The sequence below is a fragment of the Delphinapterus leucas genome, chromosome 3, assembly GCF_059928025.1.
Source record: "Delphinapterus leucas isolate spDelLeu-1000000601 "Yukka" chromosome 3, BTC_Dleu_Yukka2, whole genome shotgun sequence".
Lineage (NCBI taxonomy): Eukaryota > Metazoa > Chordata > Mammalia > Artiodactyla > Monodontidae > Delphinapterus > Delphinapterus leucas.
In genome coordinates this window covers 39,071,277-39,089,311 of record NC_143131.1, presented here as the reverse complement: position 1 = coordinate 39,089,311, position 18,035 = coordinate 39,071,277, and the positions used below count along the sequence as shown (strand labels likewise).

Below are 18,035 nucleotides of genomic sequence, written 5' to 3'. Positions count from 1 at the left end.
TCATTTTACAAGCCAATTATAAATTAGTATGCTTGTGTCATGAAACAAAAGATTTGAAAGAGAATAAATTTGCCTTCAAGAGAGAAAGAAGTTGAGTGTCTTTCCCATATTTGGCATGATATCTAGAGAGTTAGAACTCCCCTCTCTATTTCATATAATCTCCTTTCCTAAGACAATATTTTATAAACAAATTTCTTCCTTAAGAGCATTGCAATACCATTGTGGATTGAGACCCAACTTCTTATCTTTAGAGGAATATTCTCTATGCCAAATCAAAATCCTACGATCCTGTGAAGCTGCTGTTTCTGCCATTGCATGAAAACCTCCTTATAAACTGTTCTCTTAACCTGTGCTCATGATTATTTCATTCTAATGTCCTTTGTTTCCCCACCCCGCTTCCTTTTTTTCCTGTCCTCTCCATCCTCATGGTCTAAGCAGTGCAATTTCTACACTTCTTTCAGAGCCTAAGGCCTTTAATGCCACCAAAGTTGTACAGAACTGGATTTTTAGATTTTTATAAACTTTAAAGTCACTAGCAAACGCTTTAGCTTTGGAATTATTCTCAAGCTTTTGTTATATATTGTACTTGAATTTCTAATTAATTATAAAAGCTTTGAGTCAGGATCAGTATCTTTCATTTCTTTTATATTTCCCATAGTTTCCTCCAACGTGCTGGTACAAGGAAATCATTCATTGACTTGAATTTATGCTATCCCTTAAATTCCATTTCTTTTTGCCACCTTTTCCCAACTTATCTTAAACTAAGAACCCTATTTTAGATGCAAATTTGATAGCTACAAGAATTCATTTCCAAAAAAAGTCCACCATTGGCATTACCTAAGAACTTGTTAGAAATGCAGTCTCAGGCCCCACTCCAGACTTGCTAAATCCTAATCTTCTTTTCAGCAAGACACTAATGTGCATAAAGTGATCTTATGCATATTAAAATGTGGGAAACACTGCGCTAAAGAATCCAGTCTGAATCAGTTGATCATTGACTTTTACATTCAATAAGCCAAGAAAATGTGTATTTAAATCTCTGTTTTATCATCCACACGTGTATGTGTGTTGTGCAAAAAAGAGAATAAAGAGAGAGAACCAGGGTAAATTTTGGAGACAAACAACTTTTTTCCTGTAGTAGACTCACCTCATAATTATCTAGTGAATATATTTTCTATTTAGACTATTATTCCTGCTATTCTTTTTAAAATTTTATGTTAAACCACATAGGAAAACAGAGCTGTCAAGATATTACTTCAGAAAACACTTGAGGTATCTAAGAGCCGAAATCGTTTGATGAATTTTTAAAAAGCTGACTGCTTTTTAAAGGCATTTATAATTCAAGGTGTTTGATTAACTTTTAAAGAGTTGAGTGCTGGTAGATTTAAAACCAGAAGGAAAGATTTGGAGTGGTCTGGTAGATTTTTAAAGATGGATAGAAGCAGGAAAACTGTAGTCTTACTCTTCTTGGCTTTGATATTTTTATGTGATTTTTGTTCCAATCACATAACACATCCCCTTTAATCTTCTGTATATCATGTGGGCTAACGTGGGGCTAGCAGTGATTGTTTCTTATCTACACCATAGATATTCTGAAAATCACTGTGATAGTCCATAAGTATTGTAATTTGCCGATGACAAGTAGTATAAATGTATAGTAGATGTCAGTTTATAAATAGTATTGTGTGAAGCTGATTTTATGCAGACGTTAGGAATGTAAAGACACAGACAGACATCCTAAGGAAGGGGAAGGGGAGAGAGGTTAAGGAGTGAAAAGTATAAACCTTAATGGAAACCTCCACATATCCAACAGAATGGAACAGTAATGTCCTAAGAGTGTTTGTAATCAATAGGAACCAGATAAAAGATAAGCGTGACGTAGCATCTGATGAATAGGACCAATCAATGCTCCTCAAAAAATCTGGCTATTTGGAATGTTGTGTTCAAATGTGAGCACCTTGTTTTATGAAGAATGTTTCCAATCCGGTGTAAGTCTTTCTGCTTCTCATCAGTTGATTGACTCATTCATTCCTTGCTCCGTGAACCAAGTGATATTGTGTGACTAAATCTATGGTAAGGGCTAGACACTGCAAATGTGATTGTTGTACTTTTCATTGAATACCTTATAGTTTAGCATCGAGAAATATCATGTAGACAAATAAGTGTAATAATGTGCTGTAGAGGCTAAGATGCAAGATGATCAAAGTAGAGTAGAAGCACAAAGATGAATTCTCTCTGGGGTAACTAAGAAAAGGTGTCCATCGGTGTGAAGCCATCTTACTTGAGACAAGTCTAAAGAATTGGGATGGTTAGTTTATGAACAAATTGTTTATGAGAGGGTGGAGGGTGTGGGAGATGGCTGTTATATTTCACAAATTTGGAAGGTTACTTGATCTATGAAGCATTACTTTTTCCTTGGTTCTAGCAGGTAGAGCCAAAATCACAGGAAAAGATACAGAGAAAGGAGTAGAAACATAAGGGAAAAAGGAACTCATGTTGTGAGAGTGTCCATACTGCACTAGGCTTGTACCGGGCACTTTACTGGCACTTTTTTAGGTAAATCTCATAACAATTTTGCCAGTGCATAAGTTGTCTGAGGTGTCGCTACTAGAGTCAATACTCAGAGCCCCAGGTGACCACCCTAACCTTGTGTTTTAAGAGAAATGAATTGACCAAACATATGGGGAGAGCTAAGATTAGTTTGACAAGATAATAACTTTAAATGAATAAATAATCATAAATAACTGCATGAGCTGCAGCAGGGGACACTAATAATTGTGTAAGTACCACTGTTTCTCTGGGAATTGAAATATTCAGTTAGATATTTAGAAGAAAAAGCAGAATTGGGTTTTCTGTTTATTAGAATAGCTGTCATACTATAAAATCTATCTATATATAGTATATATCTGTATTGGGAAATATGTTATATCTAATCTCTCAGAAAATTATTTTAAAAATGTGAAATGTTTCAAAATACATCAAATATCAATACTACAAAATTTACATCTATTTTATGTTTTATCCTACTCTAAATTTCTTTAGATCCTTATTTAGATCCATTTGACACTTAAAGTGCTTCTTCTACCAGCCAAGCTTGATATACAAATTGCTTTAAGCCAAATGTTACCTCACCATGCCATAAGAGGTGATATTTTACTAGTTCACTAATATAAATATGGAAAGATTACAAATACAAATAGAAAACTAAAAGGTGACATTTCCGAGCTTCCCTGGTGGCGCAGTGGTTGAGAGTCCGCCTGCCGATGCAGGGGACACGGGTTCGTGCCCCGGTCTGGGAAGATCCCACATGCCATGGAGCGGCTAGGCCCGTGAGCCATGGCCGCTGAGCCTGCGCGTCTGGAGCCTGTGCTCCGCAACGGGAGAGGCCACAACAGTGAGAGGCCTGCGTACCAAAAAAAAAAAGTGATATTTCCTCTTGCACATTATTATGAGGCACTGGATTAGAAACCCAAGTAATTTCTAGGAAATTAGTATTTTAATGCACAGCAGAGAATTACTTTTAGCTCATCATATGGGGTATAAAAGAAGGAAGCAGCTCTTGCTTAGGTTACTATGAGCAGCTGAGCACAAATTTTCCCATAAATTCTGGAAACTCAGGTTTAAACACTTTCATTACCTTACAAAACATGTCATAAGTTCATGATTAACTCTGTGTTACTGCAATATCAAGCTCTGTTTTAGAGGTCATAGAAATATTTCTGAGTTGCAAAATTCTTGAGGCCATTTGCCCTACCTTATAAAATGACTGTTTATATAGGTGATGGTGATGTCAGGTGGACTGAAATATTTATAATCAGGGTTAACTAATGTCAGCAAAAATAGCATTGGGTGGTTGATATATCTCATACCCTAAGGATTATTAAAAGTATATATATATATAGTGTGTGTTAGGCCAAATTTAATCTCCCGGGACACATTTCTTATGATGCTGAAAAACGGAAACAGAGATTTATAATACTCCTGTGATGGAATGCATTACTCTCGGTTTCCCTCTTGAGTCAGTGAAATAACTTAACCTGTAAAGAAAATAACTTACCGTGTAGAGGAAAACAGGAGAATAATGCAGAACTAAAATTAATATGCCAAGTTCCCATTACTTGTGAACTTAATTATCATTTAGAAATTTGTATCCAGATGAAAGGATATATTTCCAAGTAAATTTGCATTAAGACTTTTAAAGCAGTGATTATGCCACTAGGAAACTGCTAGTTGAGCTCTCAGAGGGTAGACAAACAAGGAAAAAGGGCAGAAAGATTGAAACAAGCAACAGAGTCTAGAAATATGCCAGAAGACTCTGTTTTTATTTTTATTTTTTTGTTTTTAAAAGGTTATATCTGTAAGCTGCACTCAGCTTGTTCTTTGGGAGTTCAATTTCATTTCATTTTATATTTCATTTTATTTTCCTTGGGAAGTCAGTCTGAGCACCTAAAAGCAAGTTAATTTTCTAGATAGTGAGTAATGACATATCCACCTTGAAGAAAACATTACCAAACCTTCTAGGTACCTTCTTCCTTATATACATTACACAAAAACCTCAAAGATATATTGTGCTGCTTAAAGAAGGTGCTTAAAGTGTTCGGCAAGTTCTGTTACGAAGAGAAGATCCTCAGCAGGGGAGCCGTTATTATGCCATCTTAAAACTTAAGGGCTAGAATTTAGTGTCAGTCTGGGGTTTGTCCACTATCATTGATGTGCTCATCAGCATTTTAAAACACATTCACTGGGCTAAGAACCCAAGGCAGCAGGCACCGCTAGGGATAAAATAATGTTACTGTATGGCTGTTGTCTTTAAAATGTCTTAAACTAGCTAGGGAGATAAGGTCAATAGTTAGGAAACAAGTAGAAAACACAACACAAGAAATTAAAAACAGTGATGAACTAATATCTACATAATTCCTAAGGAGCCCCAAGGATAGTATGAGATACAAATGACTAAATTGGTTTTTCTCTCTGTCTTTTACACACACACACACACACACACACACACACACGCACAGCGTAAATACACAAAAACTCAATCTGTAACACCTAACACAGGACTCTCTTCACTCAGTAAGTAGATCCCCGGGATTCCCTGGTGGCGCAATGGTTGAGAGTCCGCCTGCCGATGCAGGGGACACGGGTTCGTGCCCCGGTCCGGGAAGATCGCACAGGCCGCGGAGCGGCTAAGCCTGTGAGACATGGCCGCTGAGCCTGTGCGTCCGGAGCCTGTGCTCCGCAATGGGAGAGGCCACAACAGTGAAAGGCCCGCGTACCGCAAAAAACAAAAATAAGTAGATCCCCAAAATAACTTATTATCAAGAGAAAATTAATTTACAAAGAAACACCTACTCTATTCATATGGAATCTGGAAATTCAGTTCATGAAATCTAAGATTCTTTTATGATCAGGTTTACTTTTTCTCATTGCTAAGTGCGTGGCATTGTTTATTTCTCTTCACAGTGGAAACAAAGAGTATGGAGGCATTAAAAGAAGAAAAGACTATTTAAATAGGTTTTCACACGGACCAGTGACTATTTCTAGAATATACCCTCATCTGATCTGTTTCTCACTAAGAAATTATTGAAGAGATGTTGAGAGATAAAGACTGAAGAGTTTTATGTTGGGAATGAACACAGCTCACTAGATAACTTCTGAAAGGACTTTGCTAGTGAAAATCTATATTTAGCCCTTAGTTTTTCCACAGGTGATTGAAACTCATTTTGTAGAACATGTTGCTCTTTGGTTCAATGATTCATTTCAGCAAACATTAAACACCTACCAGATGCCATGGAAACACTAAAGATATAAAAACCGGTGGAAGTTTAGATATAAAATATGACCGAAGTCTGAAGTTATGGATTAAATGTTGATAAAACTCTAGAGATATAATTGAATTTTACATTTTACAGATAAATAGATGAAGGTCCAGAGAATATAAGTATTTGTCCAAATCTTCACAACCAAGATCAATCAGTCTGAGACTGTAACACTGGACTCCTAATCCCAGGCCAATACTCTTTATTCTACACCAAAAAGAAAAAAAAATCTCTAAAATAACCTAAGAAATTGGATGTCTGTTAAGGTAGCAGAATCAGCAGGTAACCATCACTGCTGCAGAAAATCACCAAAATAGCATTCTACTTCATTAGTTGGCAAGAAATCAACCAAATTGAAATGTCAGTTTTCATTCAAAAAATCACAAAAGGTAAAGAATTACATAAGTACATTGTATTTTAAATAGAATTTAATGAAGAAGTAAGATTTGCTGGACAATAACACCTCTGAAGTTTTCTTATAAAACATGTACTCATTTTTTTATATAGGCCTAAAATATTATTTAAGCACCATCCTCTAGGAAGATTTCTTCTCATACCAAAGGCAGTATTTAACTGATTCATCAGTTAATTATGGGGACCTATACCATGTAACACATGTCCATCCACTCCATTTAGCTACGTATATTGTATATCCATTAGACGAGGACTCCAGACAATAGAAACCAGAAAATCATTTGCAAAGAATAATTTAGAGAAAACATGAATATATTTATATCTATGCTGAAATAGATCTATTTTTACTATGTCTCCAAAATGACTATAAGTATTGAGAGTAGCTATATTTTTTCTAATTTTTAAATTTATTTTTTAAAGTACAAAAGTAATATATAAATACAGGCTCGTTGTAAAAAGTATTCAAATAATTTTTAAGCATACAGAAAAGTAAATACAAATCCATTTCTTTACATAAGATGATCCTCAATACATGTCTTTATCTCTTCCCTTTCCAGATACCAAATTAAAAGTAGTAAAGGAATATTATGAAGTTTTGCTTTCACAATAAAAAGAAAGAAATGTGGGAAGGAAGTTCTCTCCCTCTCTGTGGACACTGTATGAGGATGTAAATTCTTGTAGTTGCTGCTTTGAACTTGTGATCATGAGAGGTTGGCCAAGAAAATAAAGTCATGCCAGCACAGTGCCTCAGCATCACTGAGATACTAAATCCACACTAGCCCTGCCTCCCAGATTTTTATAATTAAGTTATTTTATTGGTAAGCCAGTATTATTCAGGTATTCTGTAACATGCAGTTAAGAAAACTTTTGGAAGTGACAGATATGCTGATGGTTTCAGAGGTACATGGAGATGTCCAAACTCATCAAACTGTATACATTAAATTTGTGCAGAGTTTTGGTATATCAATTATACCTCAATAAAGCTGTTTTTTTGTTTTTTGTCTCTTAGCTTAGTTTTTTTTAAGGAGCAAGAGGGACATAAATAGTATTTCAGGACAAGAGACATGGTGTTATGGACTGGATGTCCTTGTCTCTCCCAAATTCAATAAGTTGAATCCCTAATCCCCAACGTGGTAGTATTTGGAAGTGGAGCCTTAGGTAGTTGAATTAGATGAGGTGACTGGGGGTGGGAACTTCCTGATGGGATTAGTGACAGTGTTGGTAAAGGAAGAGATGGGGGCGCTCTCTGCCATGTGAGGACACAGTGAGAATTTGGCCATCCGCAAACCAGGAAGAGAGCTATCACCAGAACCCAACCATACTGTCACCCTGATTTTGGACCTCCAGGCTCCAGAAATGTGAGAAAATAAATTTCTGTTGTTTAAGACAATTTTTTTAAAATTATGCTGGTGGTTACTGATGAAACTTGAAGGAAAAGTAGAGGGAACTTGGAATATAATGCTGAGGGTTATGACCAAGAAGAGAACAAAGCTCCTGGCAAAACTCCAGAAAAGCTGCTAGCTAAGAGACAGTGTGATGACAGAGGGCCAACTGAAAAGTGAGGGGAAACAGTGACTTAGGGAAGGTCTCTGTGTGGTACAGTGGACTCTCTGTCCCTCCCTTGACATTGCAGAACAGGCTGTAACCAAGCATTTATTTTCCTGAGGAGAGAAAAAAGCAAGTGGTTCTTCTCTAAAGTAATTGAACAAGGCAGAGAACTAGAACGATTAAGAGAGATGTTGGTAACCTTGGAGTACAGCCCTCCTCATTCTGGCATTTAGGGAAATTTGAGGATAAACTTCCCACCTATTCACCCTAAAGAGAAACTCCAGATCAATAAATGCTGCCACATCGCTAGAGTTTTCATCCTCAACAGAAATGGACATCAACAGGTAACCTGAAGAAAACATTCAATACACAAGGGAAAGATCTAGACACAGAGACAGAAACAATGATTCCAGAGTAAAGAGAAAGAATTCAGAAAACAGAACAGAAACTAAAATATAATAAAGATAAAATATAAAGACAAAACTTCATTTTGTTTCCATTTTACAGTGTTATTGCAACATGTATATATAATTCAAAGTATACAATTCAATCTTTTTAGAAATTTCCCAAATTATGAAACCAACACTATGAAAGCCAAGCCAAACAGGCTTAGGTTTTCATCACCCCAACAAGATTCCTCCTGCCCACTTATTGTTAATCTTTTCCACCCACTTCCCCAAGCAACCACTAATATGTTATCTGTCACTATAGATTTCCCTCTTCTGGATTATTTATATCAGTGGAAGCACGTACTATATGGACTGTCCTGTGTTGCTTCTTTCACTATGTTTGTGAAACATTCTGAGGTTCATCCATATACAATATATCCATATTGTAGCATATATTCATTATTCAAAACCAGATCTCTAACAACTACCAGAAGATAGAGGATATTACATTCACAACAAAAGAGAACGATATAATGAGAAAGCAACAAATATAGGAAAATGGAAAGCATTTGTAAATTAAGAATATAAGTGCCAAATTAAAAATACATTTAAAAAAATGAAAGGTAAAGTTGAGGAAATCACCTACAATAGTAATCACTATTTTTATGTTTGTTTATATTCCTTCATATCTTGGGGTTTTTTCTCTTCTGTGCACTTAGATATTAAATTTTAAGTAATTTTTAAAAAATAAAAGTTATGTATCCACAAATAAAAATAATTTAGATAAAGGAAAGTTGAAAAAAATGTAAACAGTATATCTACATAAAAGAATATTCTTCAACGGAGCAGTGCATATTGGTAGATTTTACTGTCATTTTTTTCATACTATATGTGATCATTTTTATCATGCTATAATTAAAACCTTGTATCCTGCTTTTCTCTGTTAAGCTTTCATGACCATTCTACTGTTAATACATAGACTTTAAAAGCTTTACTTTTAATAATTGCCACATAGTTGATTATGAATCTTGACTTATTATTCATTTAAGGCATTCCCATATTTTCAGATGCATACATAAATGCATAATGTATATCACCATGTAAATAACATTGTTCTGATTACAGACTATTTCCTTAGGCTAGATTGTCAAGTGAAATTTCTGGGTAAAGTGTATGGATACATTTTAAGGTCTTTGTTATGTATCATTGGATTATTTTCCAAGAGGCTTATAACCATTCTGTATGACAACTTGTACAGATTTGAAAGCAACACTTAGCAATAAAAACATTTCTCATCAGTGTGTCTGACATAATTTAGCAATCATAAGTTATATAATATGGCATTAGTGCTATAGTGACACAGGAGTTTAATTTTGGGGTAGTGTCAAAAATACTTTTATTACATTTTTTTAAAATTAGAGTAGCTGACAAATTCCATCATATGATAATATGCTTTATGCTTAAACACTGACCAATAGAGGTTTATCTTGCTACGCACACCAAAGGTGCACACACACAAATACACACACAAACGTGCACACAAACATGAACAGTCCACAATATTATTTTTTCATTTTTAATCACATTTATTGTTTTCTTTCTAATTTTACAATAATGAATGTTCATTGCAGACAACTAGAATTACATAAAAGCCTGAAGTAAAAAAGAACAATCACCCGTAATCCCCATCCCCCAGAAATAACTACCATTAGCATTCTGATGCATTTCCTCCCAGTGTCTACATATTTTTTTTAAATAATTGAAGTACAATTAACCTACAACACTATGTTAGTTCTAGGTGCACAACTCTTTTAACCTTTCTACTAGATTTATGTTTGGTTTGGTTTTATTTATGTTTGGTTGGGCTACTACCTTTAATGTCTATTTGCCTTTACCAATGAGATTTTTTCTTTTATAACTTTCATATTTCTATTTCTGTCCTTTTCTTTTTGCTTAGAGAAGTCCCTTTAACATTTCTTGTAAAACTGGTTGAGGTACTGAACTCTTTCAGCTTTTTCTTGTTTGTAAAAACCTCTATCTCTCTTTCCAATCTGAATGACAGCTTTGCTGGGCAGAGTATTCTTGGTTGTACGTTTCTTCCTTTCTTCACTTTAAACATATTATGCCACTCCCTTCTGGCCTGCGAAGTTTTTGGTGAAAACTCAGCTGATGATCTTATGCAAATTTCCCTTGTAGCTAGTTGCTTTTACTTTGCTGCTTTTAATATTCTCTCTTTATCGTTAATTTTTGCCATCTTAATTATAATGTGTCTTGGTGTGGTCCTCCTTAGGTTGATCCTCCTTGGGATTCTCTGTGCTTCCTGGACCTGGATGTTTGTTTCCTTTCCCAGGTTAGGGAATTTTTCAGCTATTGTTTCTTCAAATGTGTTCTCTGCCCCCTTTTCCTCTCTCTTCTCCTTCTGGGACTCTGATAATGCAAATGTTAGTATGCTTAATGTTGTCCCAGAGGTCCCTTAAACTATCCTAATTTTTTTTAAAAATCCTTTTTCCTTTTTTCTGTTCAGATGGGTGATTTTTACTACTCTGTCTTCCAATTTACTGATCCAGTCCTCTGTATCATCTAATGTACCTTTGATTCCTGCTGGTTCAGAGGTTGCTGGCTGCTGGTGGGTGGGGTTGGGTCCCAGCATGGCGGGCTGCATGGCGCAGAGAGTCCCAGGGCTGGCACTGGCCCATTGGTGGATGGGGCTGGGTTCCAGTGTTAATAGGGTAGAGGGAGGATTCCAAAGTGGTGCTTGCCAGCATCAGTGTCCTTGGGGTATAATGAGCTCCCAAAAATGGATGCCACCAGCATCTGTGTCCTCAGGGTGTGTCCCAGTTGCCTCCTGCCAATCTAGGAGGCTCTAAAAGATCAGTAAGTAGGTCTGACCCAGGCTTCTTCAAATTACTGTTTCTGCACAGGGTATTGGAGGGTGTAAGATTTTGTGTGCTCACTTCAAGAGCGGAGTCTCTAAAAGATCAGTAAGTAGGTCTGACCCAGGCTTCTTCAAATTACTGTTTCTGCACAGGGCATTGGAGGGTGTAAGATTTTGTGTGCACCCTTCAAGAGCGGAGTCTCTACTTCCTACAACCCTCCAGCTCTCAAGAATGCAAGCCGCACTGGCCTTAAAGCCAGACTTTCTGGGGGTCATCTTCCTGGTGCAGGACCCGCAGGCTGAGGAGCCCAGTGTGGGGCTCTGACCCCTCTCTCCCTAAGGGGAATCTCTGCAATAGTGATTATCCTCCCATTTGTGGGTCACCTACCCAGGGTTATGGGTCTTGACTATACAGTGTGTCTGCCTCTTCTACCCTTCTCGTTGTGGTTCCTTCTTTATATCTTTTGTTGTAGAAAATCTCTTCTGCTAGTCTCCAGGTCCTTCTCATACATACATTGCTCTGTATGTATTTGTAATTTTGGTGTGCCCATGGGAGGAGGTGAGCTCAGGGTCTTCCTACTCTGCCATGTTGGCCCAACCACAATATTGTTTATTAAATTTGAAATGTTTACAAGCATGAACAGTAACAACATAATTGGTGGCTTAGGTGGCATTTCCTAAAATCCTCTCAATTGCCAGATTGGTTCAGATGCACTTCTTTAGTACTCCCAGAGTGCCTGCCTTCTATATTATTGCTCTCACCAGCTTGCATTTTAAATGAAATCTTAATTCAAATGAACTTTTTCTTTTTACTACCAGCAAATAAGTAATACAGAAGTAGATATGATGTTTGATTCATGTTTCCAGCCCTAACGTCAAGGACATAATGCCTACCATATAATTTACTCACTATGTTTATCAACATGAGCTGAAATTCTTTAAATAAGTTCAGAGGAGTATGAATTTAGGCCCCTTTCAATAATTATTTTGCTTATTTCCTTTTGTTAGAAGACAGTGCATTTCAGAAACACTTCTCCCATTCCTTTTTTCAAATAGGTTATTTTGAAGCAAAGTTTTTCAATTATTTAAATTTTTTAAAGAAGCAAAGTCTATAGAATTTTAATACATAAATTTTGGGAAATGAAATAGAAAATCTTCACTTTTATCATTTATTTATCTAGTTAATAAGAAAATCCACGTTTGCAAATATTTACTTACCATATATTGGGAATCAAAATTACAACAAAATATTTTCCTTAGAAATTACTTAAATGAAAATCCCCTCTGTACATTTGGAATATAATTTTTATACTGATCTTACTGGGAATATATGAACTACATAAAACATTCCTATAATGCATACATCTGAACCTGTGATTCAATTTTGCTTAATCATAAGACTTTCTAAGCCAATGATTTTGGGCTCACTTTGGTTTCTGTCTATATAATACCATCTGCTCTCTGCCTTCCAGAATTCATAAGAACGTCTATCTGAGAATAGTCTCTTCCTGTTTTCAACTCCATTTTGGATTTATTATTCTTTCTTCTGCATATTTTTGTTTCAGGTGAATTGGAATTGGAGCTGGAAGAAGATAATTTTGTTACAGCCTTCCCTTTGAACCAAAAGCCTCAATTGTTTAAAAAAAATAATATTTTAAGATTGAGTATTAGAAATTGGGCACTTTTAATTATCAGAAAGGATTTCCTGATAAAATAGAAAATGTTACTAATCATTGGTTTCACACACCATGAGACTTTTTTCTTTTAGTTGTGGTAGGTCTTAATGGCCTTTTAAAGAAAATTGCCAAACAAATCTTTCTTCTTTGTTTTTATAGAAATTTGCCTGTTGACCAAGGGACGACGCACTGCCAGTGTTCGAGCTGATACATATTGTCGTCTTTATTCGCTTTCTGTGGACAATTTCAATGAGGTCCTGGAGGAATATCCAATGATGAGAAGAGCCTTTGAGACAGTAGCCATTGACCGACTAGATCGGATAGGTACTCTGTTCAGTTTTCTTCTTTGTGCACAATTCAGTTTTGTTTTTTGTTTTTTGTGGTATGCGGGCCTGTCACTGTTGTGGCCTCTCCCATTGCGGAGCACAGGCTCTGGACACGCAGGCTCAGTGGCCATGGCTCACAGGCCCAGCCGCTCCGCGGCATGTGGGATCTTCCCAGACCAGGGCACAAACCCATGTCCCCTGCATCTGCAGACGGACTTTCAACCACTGCGCCAACCAGGGAAGCCCACAATTTAGTTTTAATCTAGTGGGCTGATACATATTTGCAATCATAAGTCCCAAATGCTAGTATATAGATTGCTTATTAATTAACATAGAAATATAGAAATAGCAATGAGCTCTAGCCATATTTCTAGAAAGATCTGAGGCTCTATCTAACTTTCTCTTCTAAGTATTCTAGGTTTGTTTATTCATCTCTATTTTTTCTAGCTACGCAATCTGATTTCACCAGTGATACCAAAACAATTTGAATCTTAAGGTAAAAAACAATGATTAAAAATTCTACACAGCATTAAAATAGAACTAAAAATGCAATAGTATGAGTCTACATTACAAACTAAATTTTATCATAAGGCTTTTTTTTTCATTTTTAAGGATCAACTTTACATTTATTCTTATATTAAGAATTGAAAACTTGTGTATTTTCATTGTCTCAGTAGAAACTTCTTGAAATGTTTGTAATACAGACTCAAGCAGAAAAAACCTTCATAGAAGTGCCCACATAGATGCTTTACTTTGCAAACATCAACTTATCTTAAAAATCTTCTCTGCTCTCAAATAAAAATATGTAAGTTAGACCTTACTAGTTACACTGGTTTAAAGATTTGAATAATTGCCATAGTAAAGTTAGATCAGATTGGCTTGCTGTTAACTTCCCAAGATATGCTAGAACACTCTGATGTTGGAAGGTGATATGCATTCATCTTCCACACCCAGATCCTCCTCCTGCACCCTACCCTCCTCTGTTCCCTTTCCCTGCTTAACTCTACTAGCTTTCATATCTCAGTTTAGACATCACTTCCCTGTATAAACCTTCTTTGACCTTCCACCCTCTTAATAGTCTGAGTACCCTGGAGATATTCTCCCGTACTACTGGGAAGTTCCTCCATCACAGCACTGCTTTTATTATTTAAATTGCTCTAGAGATGCTAAGCTTTATGAATGTAGAGATCATATCTAATTTACTATTACATTCACAGTACCTAGTACACAATGAATATTGTTGAAGAGAGTTAGGGAGGGATGAAGGAATCAGTGAACTCAAAGGAGATTGGGGTTGGGATCACTGGAAAGTAAACAAAGAGATACTTCAACTGCTTCATTTTTATTAAAGGTAAGGACTTTTGATTGACGTATGGTTGTGTCAGCTTTTCTTCTGCACTTTACATCTTTCTTTTCTTCTATATTGGTAGGACAACAGAGTGCATAAGGATCTGAAATTAGGTTAGGAGAAGTAAATGTAGTATTTGGACATTACCATTAGACACAGGACACATATTAAAAATCTTATTGATAACTTAAAGATGTAACAGGACGGAGTGTCCAGAAGACAGTGCCCATAAAAGAAGCGAGTATACCTAAAAGCATCTTTACTTACTTTGAAAATAACTTCCCTCTTTGTGGTGTGTGAGTGTTCATGGTAGAGCCAGAGACTAATTTCTGAGCATATGAGTTTTCTTCCTAAGCCAGCTAAACATATTTTGCAAAAGCATCAAATCAGGATATTTCAATAGAGAATTTCTGTTAATCTGATAGAGCATCACTTTCATCTAACTTATTACAGTTAAGTTTTTATAAGAAAGTTTGCATGAAACAGTTTGCAATCAATAATATAGGCAATAAAATTGCCAGTGAGCATGAGTATTTCCATTTTTAATCTTCACAAAATTCTAACAGTGCATTAAAAGTTATAGTATTTTTCCACAAGGTCCCAGATACTTAGATTATGAAATATTGACTATTCACATGATCACAAAAAAATATTATCCTTCTCAGTGCTGTGGCCATTGCTTATAAATGCATATGTTATAGTTAATTAAGGATATATGCAAAGTAAGCATTTATGTTTTCTACTAACGTAGAAGTCTTTGTTCTTTGGGAAATTAGGACAATTCTGTAAGGAGAGAGAGAACTATTCATTTTGGCAGTCATTTAAAATGATTGCCTTTCCCAGCAGCCAAGTAAATTATATCATACATTTCCATTTGAAAATATTCCTTGTTAGTTTAGATGTGATACTTTATTTAGTGATATGGCAAATTGATTTACTTTTCAGTTACCATATTTACCTAGGTGATGATGCCATTAAAAAGTCACTGATTTTCCCCTCTTACATCAACCTACAATTGGTGCTAATTGTTATTTTGCCAGAGAACATCTCCTTATTGCAAACCACTCCAAAGACAATAGCGAGAAGGAGAGGTAATACTTGTTGAGGTTCTAGAATGAGCTGAGAGCTTGCCATACATTATGCCCCTGAATCCTCACAACAACCTCTCAGAAGAGGAAAGATAGGGCTTCCCTGGTGGTGCAGTGGTTAAGAGTCTGCCTGCCGATGCAGGGGACACGGGTTCGTGCCTCGGTCTGAGAAGATCCCACATGCCGCGGAGCGGCTGGGCCCGTGAGCCATGGCCGCTGAGCCTGCGCGTCCGGAGCCTGTGCTCTGCAACGGGAGAGGCCACAACAGTGAGAGGCCCACATACCGCAAAAAAAAAAAAAAAAAAAGTAAGATTATGAAATAGTTCTCAATCTGGCTGCACACAAGAATCCCCTGGGGAAAGTTTATTTTAAAGTACCAAAATCTGGACCCATGTCTGTTTATTCTGATTTAATTGTTAGGGTGCAGATGTAAATAAGTAACTCTTAAAGCTCTAGAGATGACAAAAATATGCAGGTAGAGTAGAGAATCACTGGTGTAGGGCACTGGTCAAAAGCAAAGGCCTTTGCTTCTCAAACTTGCATGTGACAACTACCAGGGGATCATAGTAAAAGGCAGCATCTGGTGCAGCAAGTGGATGAGGTCCAGGAGACTTCATTTCCAGCATACACTCAACGTGATATAGATGTGGCTGCTTCATAGTCCGCAGTAAATCTGTGATCAGATCTACTGGTTTCCTGTCCCAGCTCTGTCACTTATTAACTATGTTTTCTTGGACATCACTCTTAACCTTCTTATGTTCCAGTCTCCTTTTGGGTGAAGTGGGATTATGAGCACACTTACCGCAAAGAGTTGTGGATTAAATAAAATAAATCTGCCTAAAGCCTTGGGTAGGGTGCCTGTCACATAGTATGTATTCCATTGTCCTTTCTTGAAAAAGAAGCTTTAAACTGAAATCTTGACTTCGGGCCCGTCCTGCTCCAAATGCCCTTTCTTCTCCCAAGGTAACCCTCATGCAAATCTCTCCATTTCTTCTGTAAGATGGCTTTTGCCATATTACAGACTTTTCAACTTGACTCGTATAGAAGGTAAGATTTCCCAGAAAGATACAGGAAGCATGAGAGACAGGAGCCGTGTGTCTATTTGGTGTCTAAAGGTGAGTGCTTGGCTTTTAAGCCTCTTCTATGAAACACTGCCATCATTCTATTTGCAGGAGCCACTCGCGCTTGGAGTTGTCACCAGTCACTTATAGACTTTCTAAGTGCCTATCTTCCTTTCGCTGACAGGAAAGAAAAATTCAATTCTTCTGCAAAAGTTCCAGAAGGATCTGAACACTGGAGTTTTCAACAATCAGGAGAACGAGATCCTGAAGCAGATTGTGAAACACGACAGGGAGATGGTGCAGGCCATCGGTCCCATCAGTTACCCTCAAATGACAGCCCTGAATTCCACATCTTCAACTACCACCCCGACCTCTCGCGGGAGGACGCAATCTCCGCCGGTGTACACAGCCACCAGTCTGTCTCATGGCAACCTGCACTCCCCCAGCCCCAGCACACAGACCCCCCAGCCGTCGGCCATCCTCTCGCCCTGCTCCTACGCCACTGCGGTCTGCAGCCCTCCCGTTCAGAGCCCGCTAGCCACTCGAACTTTCCACTACGCCTCCCCCACTGCTTCCCAGCTGTCACTCACTCAGCAGCAGGCACAGCAGCCACCGCAGACCAAGCAGCAGCCCCAGACTCCACAGACACCCAGCAGCTCCGCACCGAAAAACGAAGTGCACAAGAGCACACAGGCGCTTCACAACACCAGCCTGACCCGAGATGTCAGGCCCCTCTCGGCCTCGCAGCCCTCGCTGCCCCATGAGGTTTCCACCCTGATTTCCAGACCACATCCCACTGTGGGCGAGTCCCTGGCGTCCATCCCTCCACCCGTGACCACGGTGCACGGCTCGGGCCTGCAGGCAGGGATCAGGGGCACGGTCCCCCAGCGGGTCACCCTGTTCCGACAGATGTCATCGGGAGCCATCCCCCCCAGCCGGGGAGTCCCACCGGCACCCCCTCCACCAGCAGCTGCTCACCAGAGGGAGTCTTCCTCAGTCTTACATACAGACCCAGAGACAGAAAAGCCAAGATTTGCTTCAAATTTATGATGCCTGCTCATTGTCAAAGCAGAAAGAAATACTCTAATAAACTGAGAATATTCTCAGATCTTATTTTATTCTATCTCCTGATAGATCCCTATAGCATACTATGAAGAGATATTTTAGACAGCTCTGGCCTACACGCAAAATGTAAAAAATATATATATATATACACATATACTATTAAATCTATATCTAAAAATCTCAAGAAAAGTTCAAAAGACTTGTTTAGCATTCAGTGTTTTATGTCTTCCTTTCTTTAAATCATTAAAGGATTTAAAATGTTGTTGTAAGATTATTTATTTTTAACCTACTTTTACTTAATTTCTTTGATATATGTATTTCTCTATTTTATGAAGAGTTCTTGGATTCAATGGAAGCAAAACTCTGATTTTAAAAAGGCAACTCAAGTGAGCTACTAAACAGCACCAATCAGAACTTTTCTCATTA

At 37.5% G+C, this 18,035-nt stretch overlaps 1 protein-coding gene across 1 annotated transcript in view; it reads left to right on the top strand.

Moving 5' to 3' along the window:
• Nucleotides 1-17,594, top strand: part of HCN1 (hyperpolarization activated cyclic nucleotide gated potassium channel 1) — a 124,735-nt gene extending 107,141 nt beyond the window's left edge. The window contains exons 7-8 of the mRNA XM_089908562.1: nucleotides 12,881-13,045; nucleotides 16,729-17,594. Of these exons, the coding sequence (XP_089764688.1) occupies nucleotides 12,881-13,045; nucleotides 16,729-17,594 (1,031 nt within the window). The remainder of the gene's footprint in view (nucleotides 1-12,880; nucleotides 13,046-16,728) is intronic.
• Nucleotides 17,595-18,035: the final 441 nt, after the last annotated feature.